Source organism: Lycorma delicatula, chromosome 6 (assembly GCF_047948215.1).
Source record: "Lycorma delicatula isolate Av1 chromosome 6, ASM4794821v1, whole genome shotgun sequence".
In the NCBI taxonomy this organism is placed as follows: Eukaryota; Metazoa; Arthropoda; class Insecta; order Hemiptera; family Fulgoridae; genus Lycorma; species Lycorma delicatula.
In genome coordinates, this window is record NC_134460.1 from 119,345,689 (window position 1) to 119,371,824 (window position 26,136).

Consider the following 26,136-nt stretch of genomic DNA (forward strand, 5'->3'; position numbering starts at 1 on the left):
CTATTTATCAGTCTTTTTAATGAGTTAATTCTACCATAGTTATTCGAGGGTATTTGTAAGGTCCATACAAAAATAAAGAAGAAAATATTTCAGGAATAATTTCTTTTCAGGTGCTCAAGTTTTTTAATCCCAACCTTATTGTATGATTTATCCAAGTTTTCAAAATAGGCAGTTATTTTAACAACAATCATCATTTTGTGTAAATGTCTTTCCAGCTAGCCACTTTTTCATACCTGGAAATGTGCTAAGTTTCGTGAGCAGACTGGATGCAGGAGAATATCATAGCATAATGTAACAGTCTTAGGAGAGTGAGTCAGTGGATTGATTGTTTGTTGAAAAAGAACCTTCCATCTTCACCAGTGTCTTCATTTTTTCTTTATTTTCTTATTTAGAGATCCAGCAAAGATGTATATTATTGTCTGTACCAAATTCAGTTAGCTTATTATAGAGTTGAAGTTAACAAACTGCAAATACGAGTGTTCAGGCGGTCAATTCACAAGATCTCAAAATTGAACATGAGTAAAAAATAGTGATCATATAAAAGATCAAGGGTTTTAATAGAACTAAGAGACATAATATTATAAATTTATGAATTTGTAATACATAAATTGAGGTTTTTCTTATTGTAGGTTTTTCTTATACCTTTTTACTTCTTTGTATGAAGTAAAGGAAGTATTGTGATTGCGAAAAATTTTGCTTTTGATTACATTTGATTACATGGGTGTTATTTGACTGATTAATTATACGGTGACTAATATGAGTAATGATTATTGTGTTGTATATAGGTACAGTCGGTTTGTGAATTGCCACTGAAACAAGGGTTGTAACTCAGCAGAAACATGATGAAATTACTAATCCAAACGCAAAATTTGTTTCGTCTTCACTCTACATGCTAACTGAATACAATATTGTTTGGTTATGTTTTACCCTTCTCCATAAACTCAATAAAGATTGTGTCATAAGCATCCCAAAAGACAAGTGACCATCACCTTCCTTGCTGATGGAACGGTTTTTGCCATTTTTGGAGCAAGTTACCTTATTGCTACCCAGTGTTTTGAATATTTCTTGATTTCAGTTTGGTTGTGATTATCCAAATTTCATCAGTCATGAAATCGTACATAAAGCCTTCTTGATTACATTGAAATATCCCCAAACTGCGCTTAGAAATTTCTACTCCCTCACACTTTTGATCAATTTTGAGCAAACACAGCACCCATCTTGCAGATAGTGTTTTCATATGTAAATATTTGTGTAATATATGATATGCACTCTTTATTTGAAATGCCTATTGTCTTAGCTATTTCATGCATTTTCAACCTTCCATCTTCTATATATCATAATGTTTTCAATATTCTCTCGCAGTTATAATCTCAATAAAACATCTGGGACATTCAGTGTTGTTTGGGCCCATGTGACCAATTTTAAAATAACCAAACTATTTGTGAACAGCTTCAACAAAGTGACTCACTATAAGACTTTTTTAGTCTTTCATAAGTCATAATACTTAATTATCTGCCAGCAAGAGAATTAAGAATTTGACTAACTGAAACTTAAGGCAAGCACCTAATGAAGATGTGGGAAAATAAGAATGACCTCAACATTGTGCTACTTGCACCATCCTTGATTTGAACAAACTTATCAGCCAGCACCCTATGTATGTCTTTCATTGAATGTATTTTTTTTTTATACAAGTATGATTTGCCACATTTACCCTATTAATTTCTTCTAATATTTTATTTAGCTTTATTTTACCTCTACAACACCAGAAAAGTAAATCACCAGAAGTTTTTTATTACTTTATTCTTGTTTTTTATGCTGTAGGTTTTTCTTATTGATGTTTTTCTTATTGTAGGTTTTTCTTATACCTTTTTACTTCTTTGTATGAAGTAAAGGAAGTATTGTGATTGCGAAAAATTTTGCTTTTCATATTTCATCAGAAATATCCATTTTGAACATCCCTGAATCCATTTTGACTAGTTTCACTCTGACGTTTGTACGTATCTTGTATAACTCAAAAACAGTTAACTGTAGGATGTTGAAATGTTCTATGTAGAACTGTTATAACATCTAGTTGTGCACCTCCACTTTTGATTGCAATCGACTAGGCCAAAAGTGTCCAAAAAAGGCCAAAATCTGAAACATTTGGATTTTGGTCTTTTTCTTAACTGCAGTAATAATTCCTCATTGAGAGCTTTCCAACAATACATCATAAGCTGGTACTTATTTTCATTGGTTCCAGAGGTATAGCCATATAAAATTTTAATTTATGTAATATTTGGATCTTACAAGGGGAAGGCACATCGGTTCAAATCCAACTTCATATACATATATCTTTTTAAACCTTTTTTTTAAATTGAAATATATTGATTTATTAATAATTATTAATCTCTGTAAAAAGATTTTTACAATAAATAAAAAAAAAATAAAAAAGTTAGAGAAATTAAATTTTACGTAGTTTTCATTTTAATTCAAAATTTTTTACAGAGGTTAATAAAATGTATTTAAATTAAAAAAAAGTTTTAAAAAATATATGTTTATGAAGTCAGATTTGAACCGAGTGTCCGTGGTTACGGATTCGACATGTTGTCACTTACACCACATAACTATTTGAGCGATGTGAAACAAAATTAATACATAATCTAATATAAAATGCTGCACATTTGCACCACAAAAAAATTGTGATGCAATGTGGTGTCCACCACAATGCAATTGTGTAACTGTCAACTTTATGAAAGAATTGGGGAATCTCACTTTCAAATGAAATACGTTTAAATTAAGTGCATCAAAAAATCTGTATTTGTAATTTAATAGGCTTAGCAAGGAAGTCATATGGTGTCCACATCAGATTTTTTTAAATTGATTTTTGAAAAGCTTTATTATAAGTGAAATTAAACTTGTGTATTCTACAGATTGTGCTTCTTATGTGCGTGATAAATTTTTGTTGAGTAAGCCTGTTTCATCATAAAGTTAGGTCGTTTTTGAAGTTGACTGGAAATGATGTGCATAACTATTAGAGTATCAATATTTTAATTACTGTGAATTGATATGTTTCAAGAAATTGTAATTTGGAAAATATTAAAAAAAAAAGGTAAATATTATAATAGCTTGAATTAGATTGTTGTAATCATTCCAACATAGATGATACAACCCTAAAAATAGTTAGTGCTTTATTTTATGTAAATTCTTTCTGCTTATGCCATTCTTAGTAGGTATGTATGTGTTTTGTTAAAAACATAAAATTTTTGTTCTATATTCATTTGTTGTTTGTGACTGTAACATGCAATAAAATAAATAAGTTTGCAATAATATATGTATTTTTAATTATTATATTTTGATTAATCATTTATGACAGTGAAGTGTTTTGCATAGTGTTCCATCAGACTTACCTATTATTCTACAGAGGTTTCACTTAGTAATATTAAAAACACTAGTGCTTTTATTACTGTTACCTTAAAATAACTGTTTTTATCATTTTTGTTATTAGTTTACGTCTAGATTCAATTGCACTGTAAAATCTGGGTTTCATTTACAAGATAGTATGGAATCCTTTCTCCTAGAGTCGTTTAAAGTTGGCATGAAACACAAGGTAAAATTATCTGTAGTTAAGCTAGCCTTTATGATTGGAAATTGAAAACCAAAAGTATCTAACAATGCGAGTTAAATGCTTCTTTCTGATGTGTGATTAATGGTATTGCAGAAAATATCTCAAGGAGTGTATGGCACTGCTTGTACCCAAAAGAATTTTTGTTTGTTTTAATGCAAAAATTAGTAAAAATCATCTGTGTATTGTTTATAAAATATGCTTATATGTTTATGTTCATCTATTGTTATTGTTTTTTAAAATGTTTTCAGGTTACTTAAATTGAAATTATAGTTTTAAGATAAACCTTGGTGATGAGAAAATTTGTTACTATTGATTTATTTCATGCTATCCACTCTTTAAAAATATTTCAACTGTTTTATTTAACAATTTTTCATACTATTTTTTAGGAAGAAAATATTTAAGCCAGTTTGTAAATTTGACAAGACATTAATAGAGTTTTTTTTTATTTTGTTGGCTTACCATTAAAAGTTTTATATTTATGAAAATTGTTAAATTGTTCATTTATTATTTTATTTAAATTGTACATTTATAAGCTCAATTATAGTTAATATGAAATTAAAAAGTTGAATGAGCAATGAAATGGAAAATTCATGAAACTAGTCTAGTGACTTTAACAATATAACAGCAGTATAATGCATCTATTTAAGCATAACTTATTTACTTGCTATGAGAGTTAGTGTTAATGAATTCTTTATTTTAATAGAAATTTTGACCTCCTTTTTCTATTGTAGTAGGTATTAGTGTATTTAAATTGCATTAGCTGATCATAAAATTTTAAAGATGAGTTATGTTTTGTTACAGCCTGTTTTTCTTAATCGTACTTTAAGTTATATGCGACAAAGGATGTCAAGAAGTCATAAGAAAAGAGCAAATTTCAAAGTTGATTCATTACTGGAACAAGTTGTTTTACGACAGCAGACACCTTGTGTTACACAGCCATTTATAGGATTTATGACGCTTACATTTCTTGGCTTTTATGATAAAAAAAGTAAGATAAATTATTAGATTTATCTATTTTTGTTATTGATTAATTAAAATTAAATCATTGTTTTGGAGTTCATTAAATGCAAATTGATCAATGAGAAATGAAAATGTAATGAAATTATCCTTGCTTTCTTGTGTTCTATCAGCCAAAAAAAAGGATGGTATTTTTTTATTGATGGTCATACCTCTTTATTGAGAGAATTTTACAAAGATTACACTGGTCAACATAAAATTTGGAACTGAAAAGGGAGTAGCTGTTTTATAGTATTTTATATGCTGAATCTGAATTTGTAAATTCTGAAACCACCCATCATATAACGCTAAGTTACTATCCCTTAAATTATTTGTTCCATCATTCATGAAACAAACAATACAAATAAGATAGTAGTATCTGGCTATAATATGTTCGCTTATTCACATCTGATTTATATTTATGTTATGATGCATTCTGTAGACCTATATTTGATTCATAACAGTTGAATGATATCATTTCATGTCAAGCCAGATATGTATAGACATGTCAGTGAGCCAAGTAATGAATAATTCAATGTGATGAAGTTTCTTCAGTATGAGTTCAACTCTTGGTATGACTTGCTGTGTTGTTCAGTTGTGGTAGAGGTTTTATCATATACATATTATAAAGATTGTTTCATAAGAGGTGCCATAAATTTAGTAAATGATTTTTATGACAGAGCAACATGTGGTATTATTTTATTGAACATCAAGATTTGTTGTGTTTGTGTTTTGCACTGTGTTTTATTGCACTCTGTGGTGACAAAATTTTATGAAATATTTTAAGTAATTATGTATGTATAAATTAAAACTTAATTATTTTTCTAATTAAGTTAGTATTTCTGTAATATTTAAGTTTACTTTCATTCATTAAAACATTTTGAATTTTACAATGAATAAAAATTGGGCTTGTAAAAATTCTCCAAATATTTTTTGTTATGTTTGCAGAGAATTCACCATGAAAAGTCAATGCAAACCAGTATCCAATGTGCTGAAAACTGCTTACAAATATTATTTTGATTGTTCCTTGGGAGACCAAGATAAATTCTGTGCTCCATATATAGCATGCATCAAGTGCTATGTTAAACTAACCTAGTGGTTCAAAGGAAAAAAAGAGCATTTTCCTTTTGGGTTACTTCTGATTTGGCAAGAGCCTATTAACTTTTATGATCACTGCTATTTTTGCTTAACAAATGTTACTGGTTTTAATTCAAACAATAAAAGCAGTATTGCATATCCAAATGTTCATTCAGCTATGAGACCAGTACTTCATGGTGTTGTTTTACTGATTCTGATTGCCCCAACTTCTTGGAAATAAAGTTCTGATTCCCCAGAAGGCACAACCGATGAATTCTCAACTTCAATAGATATTAATTACATTCCAGAAGAATCAAATACTGAACTTCACCTCATTACACAAGCAGAACTGTGCGATCTAATTCGTGACTTGTATTTGTCGAAACAATGCACAGAACTCCTAGGTTCACGTTTTAAAGAATGGAATTTATTAAACAAGAATACTAAAATTTCAGTATATTGAAATTGAAATGAAAATTTACTGAAATACTTGATAAGAGATGGTTTAATTTGTTCCTGCCATGATGTTAGGGGGCTAATGTCTGAAATGAACATTGAGTTTGTTATTCATGATTGGTGTTTATTTATATAATTCTCATCAAAAAGAAGCTTAAAGGCAGTGTTGTCGCATAACTGGAATAAGTTTACTTCTATACCAGTAGCATACGCTGTAGGAATGAAAGAAACATGAAAGTATGTCAAAAATTTTAATGGCTCTTAAGTACGAGGTCTGTAAATAAAGTAATGAGACTAGTTTTTTTGGCAGCCAAAGTGGCAACACTGTAAAGTTACTAGTAAAAATATGGTTATGAACAGCTGATTTATATTGGGTATTAATATTTTTAGTCTATTGTTGCCACATGAGATGTAAACAAACTTTTCATGAAACGAGCTTTTGCTCTGCGTTACAAAAATGATTGATACTGATTATGAGCAGCATTGTGCAATCAAGTTATGTGTCGAAACATTTCAGTAGCATTCTCACCGAGTTTAGAATGCTACTGAAATGTTTTAAAAATTGAAAAGGGTGTATGGAGATGACGCTCTGTCATAAGTCCAAATTTTTAGGTGGTTTAAAGTATTTTCAGGTGGCTGGGAATCAGTTGCAGACGATCCACACTCTGGAAGACTGTTAACGTCAAAAAGTAACAACATTGTTGAGCGAATCTGAGACTTGATATGGTACGACTGGCAATTAACAGTCAGAATGATTCCAGAACAATTGAATTTGAACCATACCATAGTCCATCAAATTTTGACAAACAAATTAGACATGAAAAAATGTTTGTGAAAAATTGGTCTCAAAAACCTCCCTTTTGAAACAGAAAAACAACAGGGCGGAAGTGTGTTGTGATCTTTTATGGCGAATTGAAACTGATCCTCATTTTCTGAAAAATGTTAGCACTAGTGGTGAATCTTGGTTATTTGAGTATTGAGTAAACGAAACACCAGAGCAAGGAGTGGCACACTTTAAACTCAACACATTCCAAAAAAGCAAATCAGAGCCATGCTAATTTGTTTCTTCGATAGTAATGACATTGTCCATAAGGAGTTTTTACCTACAGGACAGACTGTAAATCATTATGTTTACCGAGAAATTTTAAAGACTGTGGAAAAGAGTTGCTCGCATTAAACCAGCCTTCAAAGACAACTGGATACTGCATCATGACAATGCACCTTGTCACACTGCATTCTCAGTTAATGAGTTTTTGGCAAAGAAAAACATTCCTCAAGTTTCTCAACCACCTTATTCACCTGACTTGAGTCACTGCGACTTTTTTCCTGTTCTTGACTTTAAAAATCACCTCAAAGGACACCATTTTGGAACAGTAGAAAACATTTTTTAAAAAAATGTAATCGACCGTCTGAAGAATATTCCAGTTTCTGAGTTCCAAACCATTTTCTGAGTGGAAAAACCATTTGAAACATTGCATGGCTTCCCAAGGGAACTATTTCAAAGGTGATAAAGTTCATGTATAATTGGATTGTAAGCAAAAGGTTTTTCTGAACCCATCTCATTACTTTATTTACAGACCTCATTTGGTGAACACTAGTGGTAAATCATTGCTGATCTAAAAGTGATAGGGCTTCTTCTCGATCTCCAGATTGGCGTTAAAAAATGTGTGTGTTTCTTGTGTTTATGAGGTAGTCAGGCTACAGATAAACACTATGCAGTTAAAGACTGACCAAAAAGAAATCAGTTTAATCCAGGAAAGGAAAATGTTGTCAATATTCTCCTTGTCGAAGCAGATTGTATTATTTTACCACCTCAGCTCATAAAATTAGGCCTAATGAAGAATTTGTAAAAGCATTAGATAAAGATGGAGATGGTTTTAAATAATTAGTTGAGAATTTTTCACGATTAAGTGAATCCAGATTAAAAGAGGGAATATTGATCCGGCCACAGGTAAGACATTTAATTCATGAAAATATATTTAACAACAAACTGAATCCTGAAGAACTAGCAGCATGGAAGTCATTCAAAGATGTTGTTACTGGTTTTCTTGGAATCAAATAAGCTGAAAACCATGATCAACTTATAAATGAAATCTTAGTGAACTACAAAAATTTAGGCTGCAGAATGTTATTGAAAATTAATTTTTTACATTCTCATTTGGATTTTTCCCTTTAAATTTGGGTGACATCAGCAACAAACAAGGAGAAAAAGGTTCCACAAAGATATATTGCTGGTGGAACAAGATTATTAAGGCAGATGGGATGAATCTATGATGAGTGACTACTGCTGGGTGATAAAAATAGAAGACTTCATTGAACACAAGAGTAAAATAAGAAAAAAGAAATTAAGATAAACGTAAATGTCTGCAAAGTAAAGGTAGACATTTTAATTATTATTTTTGTATTCTGTTATTTAAGAACTTCAATATTTTAAAGGATCATTACAAAAAATCTGAGGTTGGTGAAGAAAAACTGATTTCATTTTAAGATCTAGCATAAAAAATACATTCTAATTCTAATTCACCTACTTTTGTCACAGTTCCAATTTTTTTTATTTGCTGGCCTGTGTTTTCTATAGTTGAAGATTATAATAATTTGCTATTTTTGGTTGCTATATTTGTTAAAGAGTAAGAATGAATATATATCATTGAGAATTCACAAGTACTTGTCAACATTAACATTAATTTTTTTTTTTGTGGAGGCAAGATAAAATACTACATTGACATATTACACACAATGGCTTAACTGTTCCAGCTTCTGTTGAGTACTATGATACTTAGTAAATTAAATTACTTTATAAGAGCAATTAAAACATCTAATCAGATTTATTACATCAATGAAATGATCTTGGATGCAACAAGGCCCTTATGGAAGGTCTGTTGAATGCCAATACATTCTCTTTTTGTTATTTAGTCAGCAAGCAAAGATGAGGTTTTACTGCAACATGGTACGTTGTCAATTTTTCATTTAGAACCAAGTCACCTAAGTTAACAAATTGGTTACTTCTTGTACTTCATAGATGTTAATGCTGACTTTTTCAATATGATTTTTGTTGGTTGATACATTTTCTAATTTTTCATTTTCCTCAGCTGTTATTCTGCCAAATTTAAAATACTTAAACCACTCATTACCTAATTGTGTGTTTGAATTACACATTCCTTCTCATTACACTTTTAAAATTTTGGTAAAAGTTTTTATAAATTTAAAACATAATTTAATACACATAGGACCATATGTTCTTCAATTCTGTATTTTCATTAAGGGAATTATCACATACGATCCAGAACGTAATTCAAACCACTGTGAGATGTAAAGTGAGAATGATCATGTGGAAATTGTAAGAGAATTGTATTGTAACAAACCCCACTGTGCAGCACCATAAGGCAAACATTATGGCATCATATTTGGAGGCATATTTTCAAGATTGATTTCACTGTGAATAGGCTTTGTCTTCCATTTTGTACTAGTTACATGATGAAGTGTAACTGAAACTACGTCAATAAAAAATTAAGAAATCAAAAGGTTGAATTTTTCAAAACCAAAATCGGTTATGAATGATATTCTTTAACCATTATTGTTTAGAATCAGTGGTTTTTTTGTAAAATATTTTATGGGACGATTAGAAAATTGCATTATTTTACTGTGTATATTTTTTCAGGAGAATGTCATGAAGAACCTGTTAAAGTAGAAACATTATTGTTGAAGATCTGTCATAAGAAGAGGAAAGAAGTATCATGTCCTGTAATGACAGTAAGTTTATTACTGACTGACATCGCGATTTTCATTTTTATTTAATTGTTAGTATAGATCGGTTCGTGTTTACTAGGTTATTTTTGTTCACTTTTTTGATTATCTAGTTCACACTTCCGTAGTGTAATTATTAATTTTTTTCAACAAAACTAACAGCTACATTGTGATGTTTTAGAAAAAAACTAATTAAGTGATTTATAATTATTTTGCTTATAGTTCCTAATGAATATTTATATGTAGTTATATTCTACACTGAATGTTTTTTTAATTAAATAAAAAATAACAATCTTATTTTATATTTAGAACATTAATTGTAAACTTATTTATACAACTAATGATTGTGAAATGCTAACCCCGAATGGCTTGGATGCGTAATAAAATAAACAGTATTTTAAACATTTTGATTAAATTTAAAACCCCCTTATGGGATAACTGCAATATAAAATATATTCTAGGTAGGGTGTCTAATTAAATTGAAATGTTAAAAATAAGTTAATAAATGTATTGCAAACATTTTCATTGTAGTAGATGTTCTGGAATAATGGAAAATCAGTGTAGTTTTGTTTTATATAATTTGCATAACTTTTTTCACAGTTGTATTCTGTTGTATTAAGGTATAGAACAGCATTCATTTCTAAAATTAAATTCTCTACTTAATAATACAGAACTTAACATTGTGTTGAACTTTTTGTCATAAGAGAGAATTTTTATCGTAAAATGTCATGAAATGGGCGATTAGTACTATAATAGAGTTGTTTTAATCATAACTTAATTATATTTTCTGTTGTATTTATTTGTATTGAAATGAGACTTAATTTATTCCAGGTATCACTTGGTTCTAGTTATGTTCCATACAATCCTTCAGAAGACTATCCTCCTCCAAAGGCACCAGCTGTTTCTATACCAACAGAGTCATTTAGTTTATCTAACGGTCATCTAGTTAAATCATACCATTTGTTACTTAGGGTTGGAGCAATGTCATCGAATATATTAACGCCAAATAGCGACATTGATTCAGGTATTATTTTTTTATTTTTAAAAGGAAATTTTATTTTATAAAATTGAAATAAGTTATTTTTGTAAATGTTTTATTTTTAGGCCATTTATCAGTTTAGCATAAAAAATGTTATATCAAAGAATAATTTATATCCAACTGCATTCTCTTCAAATCTGAAGCAGGAAAGAACAGCAAGAATATTCATGCTAAAAAGTGGACAGGTTGTAATTGATTTTTCTATCTGGTTAGCAATATTTTTATTCAACATTAACAACTTTCAAGCTATTGGTAGCGTGAAACATTACCAGAATGTGGTTTTATTGCTATTCAGAAGAGTAAGACACATGTGCCCTTTTTTCTAATCCAAGCATTTTACATTTGTTTATTTTCATATAAAAAATTAACAGATTTGAGTTCGTTAGATTTCCTGCCACACATGTAATGTGGTCCTTTCATTTTGTAATACTGATATCCAGTAGCATATATTTACATTTTCATGGCAAATAATAGTTTGCTTTGGTTGCTGCAGAACATACCTCTGATTATCTATTGAAGGGTGTGACAAGAATATATTCCAACAGCTGAGACTACATATAATAATAAAAGGTTTCTATAGATCACTGAAGTTAAAGAATACTAAGTGGAGAATGTTAGTGGCTAATAGCTACAGCAGTCAATATCAGTTAAAATTTTAATTTGAAAAACTAGTTCATCCTACTATACTTATGAGGAAAGTAGTTTTTATAAGGAAGAAATTAGGAATGTGTTTTTGAGGTTTTATGGGCATCGACTGCTGTGGTCATTAGCCCCTTCCACATCAAAAAAAATAAAAATAAAAACATACTTTTCCCTCCCTGATGAAAACACGAGCGACATAGTCAGTAGATTTGTCTTGTCAATAGAAATCATCTAATAAATAGACCTGTCATAGAATTAAAACTCCAAAAGAAACACAAAATGGCAAGGGTGTAAATGGTCCTTGCCACTTAAAAAAAAAAAAATTCACTTCACGTAAACACTATCCAAATCACAATTACAAAATATTAAAATCATTAATATAAAAAAAGTTTTAAAACACATAATGACAAAAGGGCTATTGCCACTTAGCATTGCACAGATCACTTATAATAAAAGATGTTATTAATGTTAATGCATAAAAAATTAAAATCCCAGAAAATTAATTTATTGCCAGAATCGTGTTCTCTGAAGTAAAAATCTGTTTTATATGATTATGTTAAATTACTTTTTTCAAATGTACAAAGGAGAGGTATGATTTAAACTGTTTCAAATTTAATTTAGGTTCTATGAAAATTTAAAAATTGATCATTATTATTTAAATGTAAGGAGATAATATGTGTTATGTGTTTTAGGATAAATATATGGTTTGTTTATTGTACATTTGTTTTAGATTGCATAATTATAACTTTATTTTGCAAGAAGTTTCCGATCCGGTCTGTTGTTCTTGGGATATTCTAAGTAGAATTTGGAACAAGTTTTTTGAGAAAAGAAGATATTTTAAAGTGTATTGAATTGTAATTTTCATCGGTGGATTGATTCACTTCAGTATGTGGGTGTAAAAGAAATTCAAGTAAATTTGTGTTTGCTTACTTTTTTTTTAATCAAGAAGAATGAGAAAATTTTATATGTACAATTGCTGCAGTGATATTTGGAGAAAATAAAGCTCTGAAGATGAAGTTAAAGGTAGAAGAAATTAATTTGATGAAGTCTTAACATCACTTAAAAGGAAACTTATGCATATTGATGTATTTCTTAAAGTGTATGTTTGCTTTTTGTGCATTTTGTAATATTATTATATACTTGGACAGTATAATTTAGAATTTATGTTTCTCTAATTTATTATTTATTTCAGGAGTGCGTATTGTTTTTGTAGGAAGTATTTTTTTATACTTCTATATTGCCAGATCAGGAGCATATGATAGTGATTACCTTTTATTATTACTTTACATGATCGTCTTACTAAAAACAAATAATTTATAATTAAAAAGTTAAATAAAAATACCTTTTTAAAGTGTAATAATATAACATTTGTTTACTTGTTCTGCTTATTCGTGAATGAAATAAAGGGCAAAATATCTTCATAATGGATACATAAAATCTATTAACGTTTATATTTTAGGGATTATGAAGTCTTGTTTCACCTGATAATTATTTAGCCATCAGGCCTATTATGCAGCTGTGATGGTCCATATACTCATGATATGGAGGAATGGCTGCTCATTGACTACACTGGTTCAACAAGTTTCCCAAATCCTTGGTGCAGAACTAATCTGATCGTTACCTAAAATTCAGAAGAGAAGTTAAGGGTCGGGTAGCAAGTTTACCTATAGAAGAACTGTGGCACAAGATTGACAACCCTACCAATTCTGTCTGTTTTGTTATTATTTAATCTATTTAAAATGCTATAAAACCATTATGTTCTTGATGAGTATCAGCTATATTCTAGTCTTTGCCTAAGACTTTTTCCCATTTCCTAAAAGGGTTACATCTCTGTTAAAGCTCAGTTTATTTAGTAAACTACAGCCTTAATAACCTTATTCAGCAAGTTTTTTTTGTCATATTTGATGTGACTTTTGAGATCAGTAGTTCAGTGTTTAACGGTAAAAATAGAGTATTACCTCAGAATTCTTTTGGACAATATCAATCTTTATGAAAATTTAATTGTGCTTTAACCCTCTGCTTCAAAAGTTATATGTTCCTGATGTGTGCTCTTTGTTTTTTGGGGGTGAAAACTACCTGTTAAAAAACAAATTCACAAACCATAGATTTAAATTTTTCATAGATTGAAATCAAGTGTAAATATATAGAACAAACATTCTTTTATGTTATGGAATATAATTTATGATGTTTTACTACGTTCCACCCCTTATGATGAAATTAAAAAAAAAAATAGTTTTCAATAGTTTGAGATGTTCTAATTGTGCATTTATAATGAATCAAAATCCCTTTACTGTTTATAATATAATGTATGATTTATTGCAATGTTTCAACCCTCAGTAATCACTCCATATAAAAAAAATTGTTAAAATGATAGATTTAAGTGTTGTAACTCAAAATCATTTAAATGAGTAGAATAAACATTGCTCCATATTTTGAAACATAATTTATAATGTGTTACAATGTTGCAACCCTTAGAATCCACCCTAATGATGAAAAAATAAAGAATCCTGAATAAAAAAAAAAATGAATCCTGAAAATAAATATTATTTTGTTAATTATACTTAAAATACTGATTTTCTCTTAAGATTAGTCTATTGAAATAATTAATTTATTTGAGTTTAAGGTATTAATAGAAAAGAAACATTTAATAACTAGCGATATTTTAATTATTTAAAATATTAATTTCAGTAAACAACATGACAATATATATAATTGCAAATCTTAGTATATATTATTTGTAATGAACATTTTCTTGACATCATAAACGTGCAGCGTTGTTATTATTAATTAATGCAGTCTTTCATCTGCAATTATGTCTTTTAAATATCCAATGATTCAAAACTAGTATGTATAGGTGAATTCTGAAAATATGAAACGTGTATAAGAGTTACCCGAAAAAATATGTGCATATAACCCTAAAATATACATTATAGAATTTGTAACAATTTTATTTAATACTGTTAATGTGTATTTAAAATGAAGTATCACAGAGAATGTTTTTAAAGTTAACCAAATAAAAACCACGTTTAAAAATCTATTCAACATTCAAATTAAAATTAATGAATTATTTAAAATAATTAATATATTTAATTTTATCATGAAAATTAAATTTCTGCTCGTTTATTAAATGATGAAGTGTGAATTTGATGTATTTAGATTTTTATTAATAAAAAAAAAAGAATTAACTTTAATTCAATAATTTTTGAAAGGTAATATTAATGAAGTGCACCAGGTGTTTATTCTTTCAGTTTTGTAAATGCACTGACTACACCTTATAAAAGATATATATATATATATATATATATATATATATATATATATATTTACATATATACATGTTCAATATACCTATATACATCTATGTACAAAGTTCTATCATCCATCAGCAGGTGTTTGCCTACCGGTGTGCTCTGTTACTTTTCTTCTCTTATCTGTACTTTCATTGATATATAAATGGTATGTGTGTGTGTGTGTGTGTGTTTGAGAGAGAGTCAGGATATACTTATACATATGTACAGTTATATGTGTTCACATGTATTCATAAATGCTCTGAAACTGTTTAGAATATAAAAATTTACATGCTTGGAAATTTCACTGAAAAAATGTGATTGGTTTTTCAACTATAACTTCCTTAATTTTTAAGCTATCCAATCACTCAAAAATCCATTTTGCAGGAAATTTCAAGGGCTACAAAGCATGTAAAGTTCAGATTCCTTGAGCCCTTTGTTTTTGAAATTTTTGGGCTTGGGGAAGGTGGTCCTCACACTTAAATGCAAACTTGTAATGGTGGTATCTCAATCAATTTTTATTCTACAGAAAAAAAACGAAAATTTTCAGTAAAAAAAAAAAAAAATTAAATTTTTGTACTCTAGTATTTTTTACTATTTTCTTTAGTTTTTTAATTACTGTGAAAAAAATAAAAATTTTTGAGAAATATCAAAGTTTTTCAAATTTGAATCAACTTTTTTTCAAATCTAGGCATTCCAAACCAGTCAAACTTCTAGAACATATTGTTAGTATTAAATTGTTAGTAGTAAATTGTAAAAGGATTACATTCAATTCCAATTCTTGTGGAAAAGACTTTTGTTTCATTGCTGATTGTTTTCTCTGAAAAAGCAAGACAAACATTTTATTTTCACCATAACTTTGTTAGTTTTCATACTAATGACTGTTACCAAAGCTAATTTTAAAGCTCTTTTCAAGTACTTTAAAAAATATCCTATAAGTTTTCCTCGAAAAATGTTTTGTTTTACCGTTATTTAATGTTAAAAGGTTCAACTTCAGTTTTCACAAACAAAAAGTTACCTTCAACGAGGCATAACTCAGTTCATACTGCATCTACACAAATTAAAAAAACACCACTCTTTGTTATTTTATAAGCTTCATTTTTGCTAATAATAATTTTTTTGATAAAATGTAAGGTTTTTAAGTTATTCGTGAAAAATCGTTCATGGTTGGATGAAAAATCAACATTTTCAATCACGAATAACTCAAAAAGTATTTACTCTACAAAAAATTTTTATAGAACATTTTTTGCGTAGAATTTACCCCTCCATTGATTTCTGTAGTTATTTTGAATGTAATAATTTCCACCCTCGAGAAGGGTTGGCAATCACCCCTTGGGTAAAAGCACACATTGGCACTATATAACTTTTGTTTCTTGAGCTATTCCCTAATTACTTTCAAAATTTCATGTCAATCGGTTTTGTCTGAAATAATTCTGAGCGAAAAACTGTCAAACACTGGACTACAGTAGGAAGACTTATTGATTGATAAACTAATATTCTTACTTAATATAGCTAGTTGGTTTGGACCTACCTCAGGTTGTGGATGCATTTTATTCTTGCACTAATAAGCAAGAATACATAAAAATGCACCATTACAACTAAATAAGTAATAGAATAGATTTTTGAATAAACAACTACAGCTACTGTAGGAAAGCTAACATACTCTGGTGAGTGATAGCGCTGTTGTATATTGAAAAGTATTGAGGATTGCCACCACTAAACCGTTATATCTTTGTGTATTATCTTAAATTTCAGTGATATCTCTTGGTTTGTGCACTTCTCTGGTTCTCTTCAGAGTTTTTTCATATAGATGTGTCAAACAAAAAATCATGTGTAATAGAAAATTGCCTTCATTTTAGATGATTTCTTAGTGAATTTATATAATCTATATAGACTATAAAGCCTTCAGGTGTTATAGGCATGTATATGGGAAAATGTTCCTTATGAAAAATTCCAAGCCTGTCCAGAATTTGAACTTAGAAAATTACTGATTAAAGAAGATTCTACTACTTCACCCTAGAGGTTGGTGAAGTGGAAAATTTAAGCCAACATTTTTAATGTATTTCCTCCTTTAGGGATTGGCTAAATGGTCTGTGGTTATGTTAAATACCGGTGAACGGTTATGTCAAATACCGGTGAACACCATAGCCGCTACAAGGATGTTTGAGATTGTTCAGTTGAGAAGTTTGCAGTTGGCTTTTTAGCTTCGAGAGGAAAAGCAGTTCTGTTGCAGCATATTTAAGCTCACCATTGTAAATTGTTGATCTATTTTGTGCTGTTCCCATGGGGGGTAAAAATTTTGTGGCTCTCTCTATTGATGGCTTTAGATACTGCTATTATTAATATTATGCTAATATTAATGGATACTGCTATTTAATCTGAATGGCATTATCCATTTAGATACTTTAGAAGGCTACCTGGAAAAAAGGTGTTAAAATTTATCTTCTTTGTTTGGTTGTTGATCCCATGTCATGGTTCTAGTGGGTGTCCTACCTTGCTATTCATTCCCTTGCCTTATTCTTGATCCTTTCTCTGTTTAGATTGCTGCTAAGAATAATGGGAATCTTCTGAGTCAGTATATTCTTGGATATTTTTTTTTGGAAGTTTTTAATGGCTGCCTGTCAGAGCAATTGTTACTGCATGGCTGCTTATTAGATGATGTCAGATCTTCTCCTTACATATTCTGTCTCCTATCATTAATTGTTTAAAATACACTTATGAAGATATACTATAAAGATGATTTTCTTTAATTTTTTTATTCAAAGAGAGTAAAGTTTAACCAATCGTAAAAAAATGTAAAAAAACATACATTTTTCTCTTTCCGTTTGTAAGTCTTAAAATACTGTTAAGCTGTGGTATACTTTATAATAGTTATTTGTTCTGAATAATATACTGAAAGAAATCTTTCAGATTAGCAGTTTACTTATCTTTTGAAGTTTATGTAGGTGATTAAAGTAATTTTTTACACCACAAAATTTACATTATGATCTTGAATTGATATTTACCTTTAATTTGATTATTTGTATATTAAAATAAATCTGTTCGAATTGCTCATATTTCAACATATTGTTTCAATCAGGTCTTATTTTATCTTTATAGTTTGAAACAGTGACTTATCAGACTTCTATAACGTAAGCAGAGATCTGTTACTTATTATGGGTAGTGTTTGTAATACTTATTTTGTATTTTTATTAGTTTTATTTCTCATTTATTAGTTTCATATGAATTAATTTTTTCAGAAGATAGGTAATATTTAATGAATTTAGTATTAATATAAGTTCATTATTGTATCAGTAAAATCGGTTATTTTTTAATAAATTATGGATAAGTAACATTTTATTACAAAAATAAATAATATGTATTATTATATATTTTTTAGAACCAGCACAGAAGAAGAAAAAATTGAATGGTACTGGTAAACCAGTTGGTGTAAATGGTATTGAAGAGGGATCTAATAATGGAAGCTGGCATCAGTTTGGAACCGACCTTGTTATTTACGACAAACAAAATAGATGTCTACTATCTGATGGTGATTATGAGCTACTTCTGGAGGAGTTGAACACGAACCCCGCTGCAGGCACCAAGGTTTCCACTGCACTAACATCTTGGGAGTATATTGGGCCAATTAAAGAAGTAAATATTATTTGCCTTCTTTAGCTATTTTTTATGCATTGTATAACTTTCAAAAGAATATTAATTATGTAATATTTAGAAAACTCATTTCCAAATTTTTAAATGATTTATCTTTAATTTCAAAGTTAAACTTTAGTTTTTTTTTTTTAAGAAAAATAATGAACTTATCTTACGTAAAAAAAATATAAAATAATCGAATGATTTATGAAAGATTAAAAAAAGCTAACAAAAGTTGTAATACTTTCCAGGCATTGGTTATTTATTCTTATAAAATGGAAAACATATATTTGTACATATATATGTATGTACCTACATACGAAGGAACAAATTTTTTTTTTGGGAGGTCCTAGGGTCATGCAATTTTGAGAAATGCAAAAAACCCATACTCCATTTTTTGACTGATTTTTCATTCTTTGCTTCTTACAGCATAAATCTAGAGCTATGATGCCAGGAAAGAAAAAATCATTAGGGGATTTGCTTGATAAAATTGAATTACTGTTATCTGAATAAGAAAGATACTAATTCATTTGGTATAGAAAGATAATGATCATTTGCTAAGGATCTGCAGAGTAATGCGATGCATAAAAACTTTTAACTCTTTGTTTAACCTGTTACCTGCTGTTGCTGTTGTGAGATGTTTATTCATCTGATCACTGTTATCATTAAATCATTTTTCTGGCTTTCTTCTATATAATTATATTTTAATTTGAAGATAATCAATTGATTTTGTTGATATATTATTTTTTTTTACTTAGTTGTTCTTTGGAGAGTAAAATTTTATACTCATATGGTGGTTTCATAAACACGCCTGCTGGTATAAATTCAGTGAATTGCTAAAATAAATGCATATATTATGTTCTTTATAACTTTTTTTTAATATATCAGAATTAAAAAAATCATACAATATCTAAAAGGTTGGTGGTGTAAAAGAAATTGAATTGCCAATCTATGGCAAATTGTTTTATTTATCTGTCTTCTTTTATACAGAAGTTTCAGAGTTCAGATCCCATGAGGCATTTTCCTCATTCCCTCTGGTAGGTTGGCGTCTGGCCAAAAAATTCTATCAAATTCCACCCATGTAACCTCAGAAAAAAGAAACTGTGGAAAATGTATTTAAAAAAGGATAAACACTAGTTTTTAAGTATAAAATAATATTTTAGAAATAAAAATTTAATAGTATTATTTAATTTAATGTAGAAAGAAACATTATTTTAAATTAAATATTCCTTTGTTTTACATTTAGTGTAAATGCTCATGATTTAGATCATGAGCATCATTAATATTAATGAATCTTTTCCATCACCCAGTATTCAGTTAACAATTCCATAAGTATTTTTTATTTCAATACTTTACTGCTAGCAAATCTGTTGTATAAAATCATATTGTATTCTAAAACTGCATTTTTTTTACATTGTCTTAAATGAAGCCTCACAAACTGAATGACTAACAAACTTCAATATTTTTTAGGAGTAGAATTTTCTTAATGTATTGTGAAATCTTTTACTTAAAAAACTTTTGTTAATTTTGCACAGCAGTTTTTTTTATAATACACATGTAATAATTACACAAAAGATTACAATTTATGTACATCTAGGGTCACTCAATACATTACTCATAATGTGTTTTAGGTGATGTATTGATAATGCATTAAAAATATGACAGTAATCACAGTATATTTTTTTTTAGTTTGTCACATAACTATTAGTTTTTTTGGTGGTATGATTTTAACAATGTTGGAGACAAATTATCAAAATTAGAGTCATTTGATACACACTTAAGTTGAGCTAATGAAGTTGTTGAGAAAAATTTATTTTTACTTTTCTCTTCAGTTTGCTAAAATTAGGATCTCTTTGACCTATATTGAGAAGAATTTAATTTGCTCAGACATTAGAAGCATTTTATCCTCCTTGTGGTTAGGGTATTTGTTACAAATAAGCACTTACCTGAATTCACCATGCTGTTAAAGATCATTAAATGGTAAAAGTATTATCTCTTAAAGTATTGTCTATTCCATTACCTCACATTTGTTTCATGACTGACATGAACATTTTTTCTTAAAAATATATATTTTTTTAACTACTTTTTTTTTAACTATAGTAATGTGTAATAGATTCACATAAACCCTTAGCTATTGTATATAACTTGATCATTACTGTATTACTTGTCTTAAACCTGTAGCCCCCTAGTGAATGATTTTCATGTTATACTTCAATCCACGAATAAATGTTATCACAATATCTTCTTTTTATATGCCTCTAACGTGTTTCATTAAAGATACTGTCTGTTATTAAATATAATCAATTGTTTCCTATATTCTTTACCAAGTTTGTATATCGCATTATTGGACATTCTGCCAAATTTCACTAAAAAAACCTGTATTTTCAAATTTCTATTGTTTTTAAAGTGTTACATTTTTTTTAAACTTAAAATTAAAAATGTACTTGTTTTATTCTCTGTAATTTTAAATTTATGATATCACTACAATTTGCTATGTGATCATTAACAAATAAGCAAATGATCTAAAGATAAAATCTTTTTGAAGGAACTTCTGCAGCCTATATTTTTTTTTAACTTCAGTGCGTCCAATTTATTTAATATAGATTTTAATTACTTAATTCTTATCTTTTTATTTTCAATGTCCTAAATCTTTCAGGTTGTAGTTTTTGGTAGTACAGTTAAGCTTGTGCAGTTATATATGTAAATTAACTGGCATGAATGATTAAAAAAATAGTATATTTTCAGAAATTTGAAACCGCATATTTTTTCTGGATGATCTTCTTGTAACTTATTCAAATAGTATAGTTATTTTCAAAGTTAGTGCAAATTCTCAATCGTTCAGTACAACTTAACACATTCACTTAGCCGTTAGATTTAATTTACCCCCACATCCCATGAACAGATCCATTTGGTACTTAGAGCAGTTTCACCTTCAAAACATTTTTTGATTGTGAAACCTGTACATATGTACCCAGTTGTTACTTATTTTTGTTAAATGAGATCATTATGGATTTCAAATTTCTGATCTTTAATGAAAGGAATTTTGGGTTTTTATTATGATAATCGGAAAGTATAAGAGTGTTTACATGCTTTTATAAAAGTATTGTTTTTTAATCGAGGTGCTAAAAAGAAAGTATTGAATATTTATGTTATTATAAAAGAATAACAAGTACGAGGGCTATTCAGAAAGTAAGGAATGTTTTGGAATTTTAAAAAACCAAGTACAAGAAAAACTTTTTATTATTATATTCATGTGAAAGAGCGACTAAAATTCTACTTTTCAACATAATCACCATACAAATTCAGGCATTTATCATAGCGGTGGACAAGCTTTGAAATTCCTGTGTCATAGAATTCTGCCGCCTGTGATCTCAACCTCTCAGTGACGCAGCCATCTTGCACAAAATTTGTGGTAGCCTAGCTTCTGTGAAACAATTTCAAACGATAAAGTCTGTGAAACTTGTGGGAAACATAGAAAAAGCACAGTTATTGTGAAACGGTGGTTTTCACTAATCTTTTCGTCAACTTTGGAGACCAGATCATCAGTCACAATGCTTGGACGTCCACTCTACTCTTTTTTGTGAACGTTTTTTCGGCCATTTTTAAACTGAATGCACCACTTCCTGACAGAACTTTCACTCATTACGTTGTTCCTGTACACTTCACACAGTTCCAGATGAATTTCTATTGGTTTTAAGTTTATTGCCAACAAAAAACGAATCACAGATCGCACCTCACAACTGGCGGGATTTTTGATTGGAGCACACATTTCAAATTTGTATATAAAAAAACGGGCAGTGCAGAGATGTTCCCGGTGTCACGGCTGGACGCTAACTGAGGGGCCGAGCACGAGCACACCAATATATACGCGATTGGCGTGCGCCTGGCGGCGTCAGGTGGAAACGTTCTTTACTTTCTGAATAGCCCTCGTACTACAAGAATTAATCATTTTCATTTACTGTAGTCACTTGCTGAGAAACGTTATAAACCGTTAGCTATTAGTCTAGCTGGTATCGTAAGTTTTGGGATATACTAATTAATAAGTGTAGGATAATTTTCTTTAAGCAATATAAAACCTGATTAATATTGATATATGGTGATGCACCTAGTAGAAATGGACGTTAGTGTTGCTTCTAATCTGTTTAGAGATGGTCATACACCCAAAACATTTTACAAAAATAAAATCAAATATTATTAAAAATATCTTAGAACTGTTATGTATAATCAGCTATTTACCATTTTTTATCTACATTACACCAAATAAAACCAGCAGCTTATGTGAATGTAGGTCTCTAGGAGATCATGGTGTTAACCCTGAACCCATGCACAGTATGCACCTTGTTTATTCAGTGTCCTTCATGCTATACAGTTTTTCCTAATAACGATAAATATTTTTAATATTGTGTGTGAACATGTATATCGATTTTGGGCCAATTTTTTTTTATATATTCTGTAACCGGTGATTTATTAAATTCTTAATTCTAATAAAATCATGTAAAAATATGTTTGTTTAGCTTTCTACAAATTTAAATAAATGCTTTAGATAATCAATATATTGCCATTACACTAACTATTTCTGTTTTATAATTTTGTTTATAAAGCAGCAGTATAACAAAAATTGTAATTAATCATTAAAAAAAATAATTATCACATTAACAATATTTTGAATGAATGCCACATTGTTTAATCTATTTTTATAATTTTATTCTTTTTAAAATTTTTGAAATTTTTTTTCTTGTTCATAATTTTTTTTTTCTTTCTATTATCACATTGTTTAATATATTTCTTTTTAGTTTTAATATAGTGGGTTTTTATTTATTTTTTAATATAAAATTATAATTTAGAGAGGAAGTATTTCTAAAATTGTTTTGAAGAAAAGTAAGTTTATTTTTGTAACAGCAGTTAAGGTGAACAACTAAGGTGCATTAAAAAATCTTGCGAAATAATTTTGTTTTAAGCTTTTGAAAGTTGTACTATGTAAAGAATGAACAGAAAAGTATGAAATATTTATTAATTTTGTTAATAGTTTTAAAATTTGAATTGAAACTTGATTTAAAGGTGAACAGTTTACTGTTTTTTATTTTTTTTTTAATTTAACTTAAAAAAGAGCACAATTTTATATCAAATTAATGTAAATTTAATTGATAAATTAATTTTTTTTTGTAATTACATTTTTTCTTATTTTTAATACATTCATATTCTGTTCATTCTAATAATTGCATGAATTCTATTTTTATTTTCGCTTAAAAAGGGGTTTTCAGTTTATTGTGCTTGATGTTTATTGCAGTAGTTAAAATAGTTTCATCTTTTTTTTATTTTGTTGAAATCAAAGGTTTAGGGATGTTGATGCCAAAAATGATTAGTCTTGAAAACAAATAAATACATGTACACATTTTTATTTGTGAAATCTTTTTTTTGTAATCAAAATTTTTATTATCAATGTATTATTGGATATCAAATGTAGAATTCATCGTTACTTTTTATAAATTCAGCTTAAATCCAGTGTAACTTTTGGCTTTTGTTGAATTCATTTTTTTTTAAAGAAAACATGCAAAAACCCAATACTTCTGCTGAATGAAATCACAGTGCATTAACAGTTTGTTGGTTTCTAACAAATTACCTTTGCTTAGCTGAAAACAATTTAATATCAGTAGACATTTCTTCTGCTGTTGTACCTAAGATTTGGCTCATATTTTCTACTAACTGTATCTAGGCTCCAAGTTAAAAAGTTATTTTTTAATATTCCAGGTAAAGAATTTATAAATTCCTTTATCTTTGATTTAGTTAGGCTTTTAATTATTGTACTTAAATATAACAAATATATTTACTTATCTGTGTAACTTATCTGTGAAACAAAATGTTAGGTGTTTGCAATGCTGGTAAGATGTTGCTAATTTCTTGTTATATGAGATGTGTTCCACATTGCTCATCTGATTTCAAGTCATTTTTTTGTAAGTATAAAAAAAATTTGATGTATTGTTTCAGTTAGACTTGGAGATTTTATCACATCTTTAACTTATAATAAACTTTATAATCATGTATGTAATTTTCTTTTGTCCAATGTGACAATACATTTATGTGACATTCAACCACTATGTAGCACTAATTATTCCACACAACATATTCGGTCAAGAATAAAAATTAAATTCCATATAAAATATTTCATGAAAATGAAACCGTCTAAACCATGGCCTTACTCTGAATTGTCCATATTTCATATTGGTTTTACCAAATATTTTATATGGTTTCACTTTTTTTTTATTTTGATGAAGTGCTGTGAGATTTAAGGTAGAAGTGATATCAAGTGGAGATGAGTGTTGATGTTCTTATATTATCTTGTTTATATGTTACTGAATTTAAATTTTATTTTAAAATATGCATAAAAAAATGTATATCTTATTATTTAATTGCCTGGTTCTAGCAAGTATATGTGTTTCCAAAATAAAACCTTTTTTTTAGTAATGTTATTCTGCTTCTGTTGGTGTTTGTTGATAACAAATGAAATTCAAAATTATGGTTCAGTCTTTTGTTAGTATTGAAGGTATTTGATATGATACAATCAAATCTAATAATTAATGTGATCATGCATATTTATGAAAAATTCTTTTCTTTCAGTAGAGTAATTTCTTTTTCTGAAAACAATTTGGCTAAAGTCGAATTTAAGGAAACAAATTTAAGTTAGAGTATACTTATTTTATTTTTAACTAATTTTTATGAAAAAGAATTTAATAAAGAAATTTGATGAAAAACAGTTTAGGAATGTAAAATCAGTTTAGAATATACATAATCAGCAGTTAATTTCTTTATAATAAGATAGTGATACTGAAGTAGGAGGTGTGCTTTATGTTTATTAGTTATTTAATCATGAAAGTTTTTTCTACATTCAGATTTTATTTTCAAGTTCTTATTTAATGATAATTCATAATATTGATTGGTATAATTTTTTTTCTGTTATCTTAAAAATTTTTATTATGCAGATTGTGTAAACCATGATGTAGCATTTAAATGTTGTATGTTTATTTATTCTTTATATATCAGGTTGGTAATCCCTTTAAGAATATTTGTTTTTACTAGAGTAAGAAAAAATCTTTTATAGTTAAAAGTACAGATAAAACTAATTTCCTTTCAATTATAATTAACTAATACATAACACCACTTTAATCTGATGGAAATTCATCCTGATAATTAAAATTTTGCATTAGACTATTTTATTTATATGCTACAGTATTATGTAAGAAATTTTTATTTGTCCAATGAAAATCAGTTATTCAAAATTAAAACATCAAAGTTCCTGGTTAATTGAAAGTCTCATTTGTTCACAGTGAGAATTTATAATCATTACAATAATCTGTTGGAATAGTTTATTTTATTTTTCAAACACTTTGTTAATTATTTTTGTAGAATTTATTGTTTTTGATATAGCATGCTGTACATGTATTGTATTGTCAGTTAAGTATAGAAATTAGTTTTTTTTTTGTTTTTAAGGTTTTAATACTTTTTGAAAGTAGTTAAATAGATTGCATTGATTAATTTTTCATGCATGAAGCCTGTTTTTTTGTTGTTGATGTGTTTTATTATTATTACAAATTTTTTATCAGTGTAATTTATGTTCATTTACTGAACAAAATAGTTAATCATTATGTTAATTAGTTTATTTAATT

General features: G+C 28.3%; 1 protein-coding gene across 1 annotated transcript in view; it reads left to right on the forward strand.

The window, feature by feature from the left end:
• Positions 1-26,136, forward strand: part of Su(z)12 (Polycomb protein Su(z)12) — a 118,333-nt gene that overhangs the window by 71,958 nt on the left and 20,239 nt on the right. Inside the window, exons 3-6 of the mRNA XM_075369520.1 lie at positions 4,406-4,592; positions 9,792-9,883; positions 10,709-10,901; positions 18,225-18,478. Of these exons, the coding sequence (XP_075225635.1) occupies positions 4,406-4,592; positions 9,792-9,883; positions 10,709-10,901; positions 18,225-18,478 (726 nt within the window). The remainder of the gene's footprint in view (positions 1-4,405; positions 4,593-9,791; positions 9,884-10,708; positions 10,902-18,224; positions 18,479-26,136) is intronic.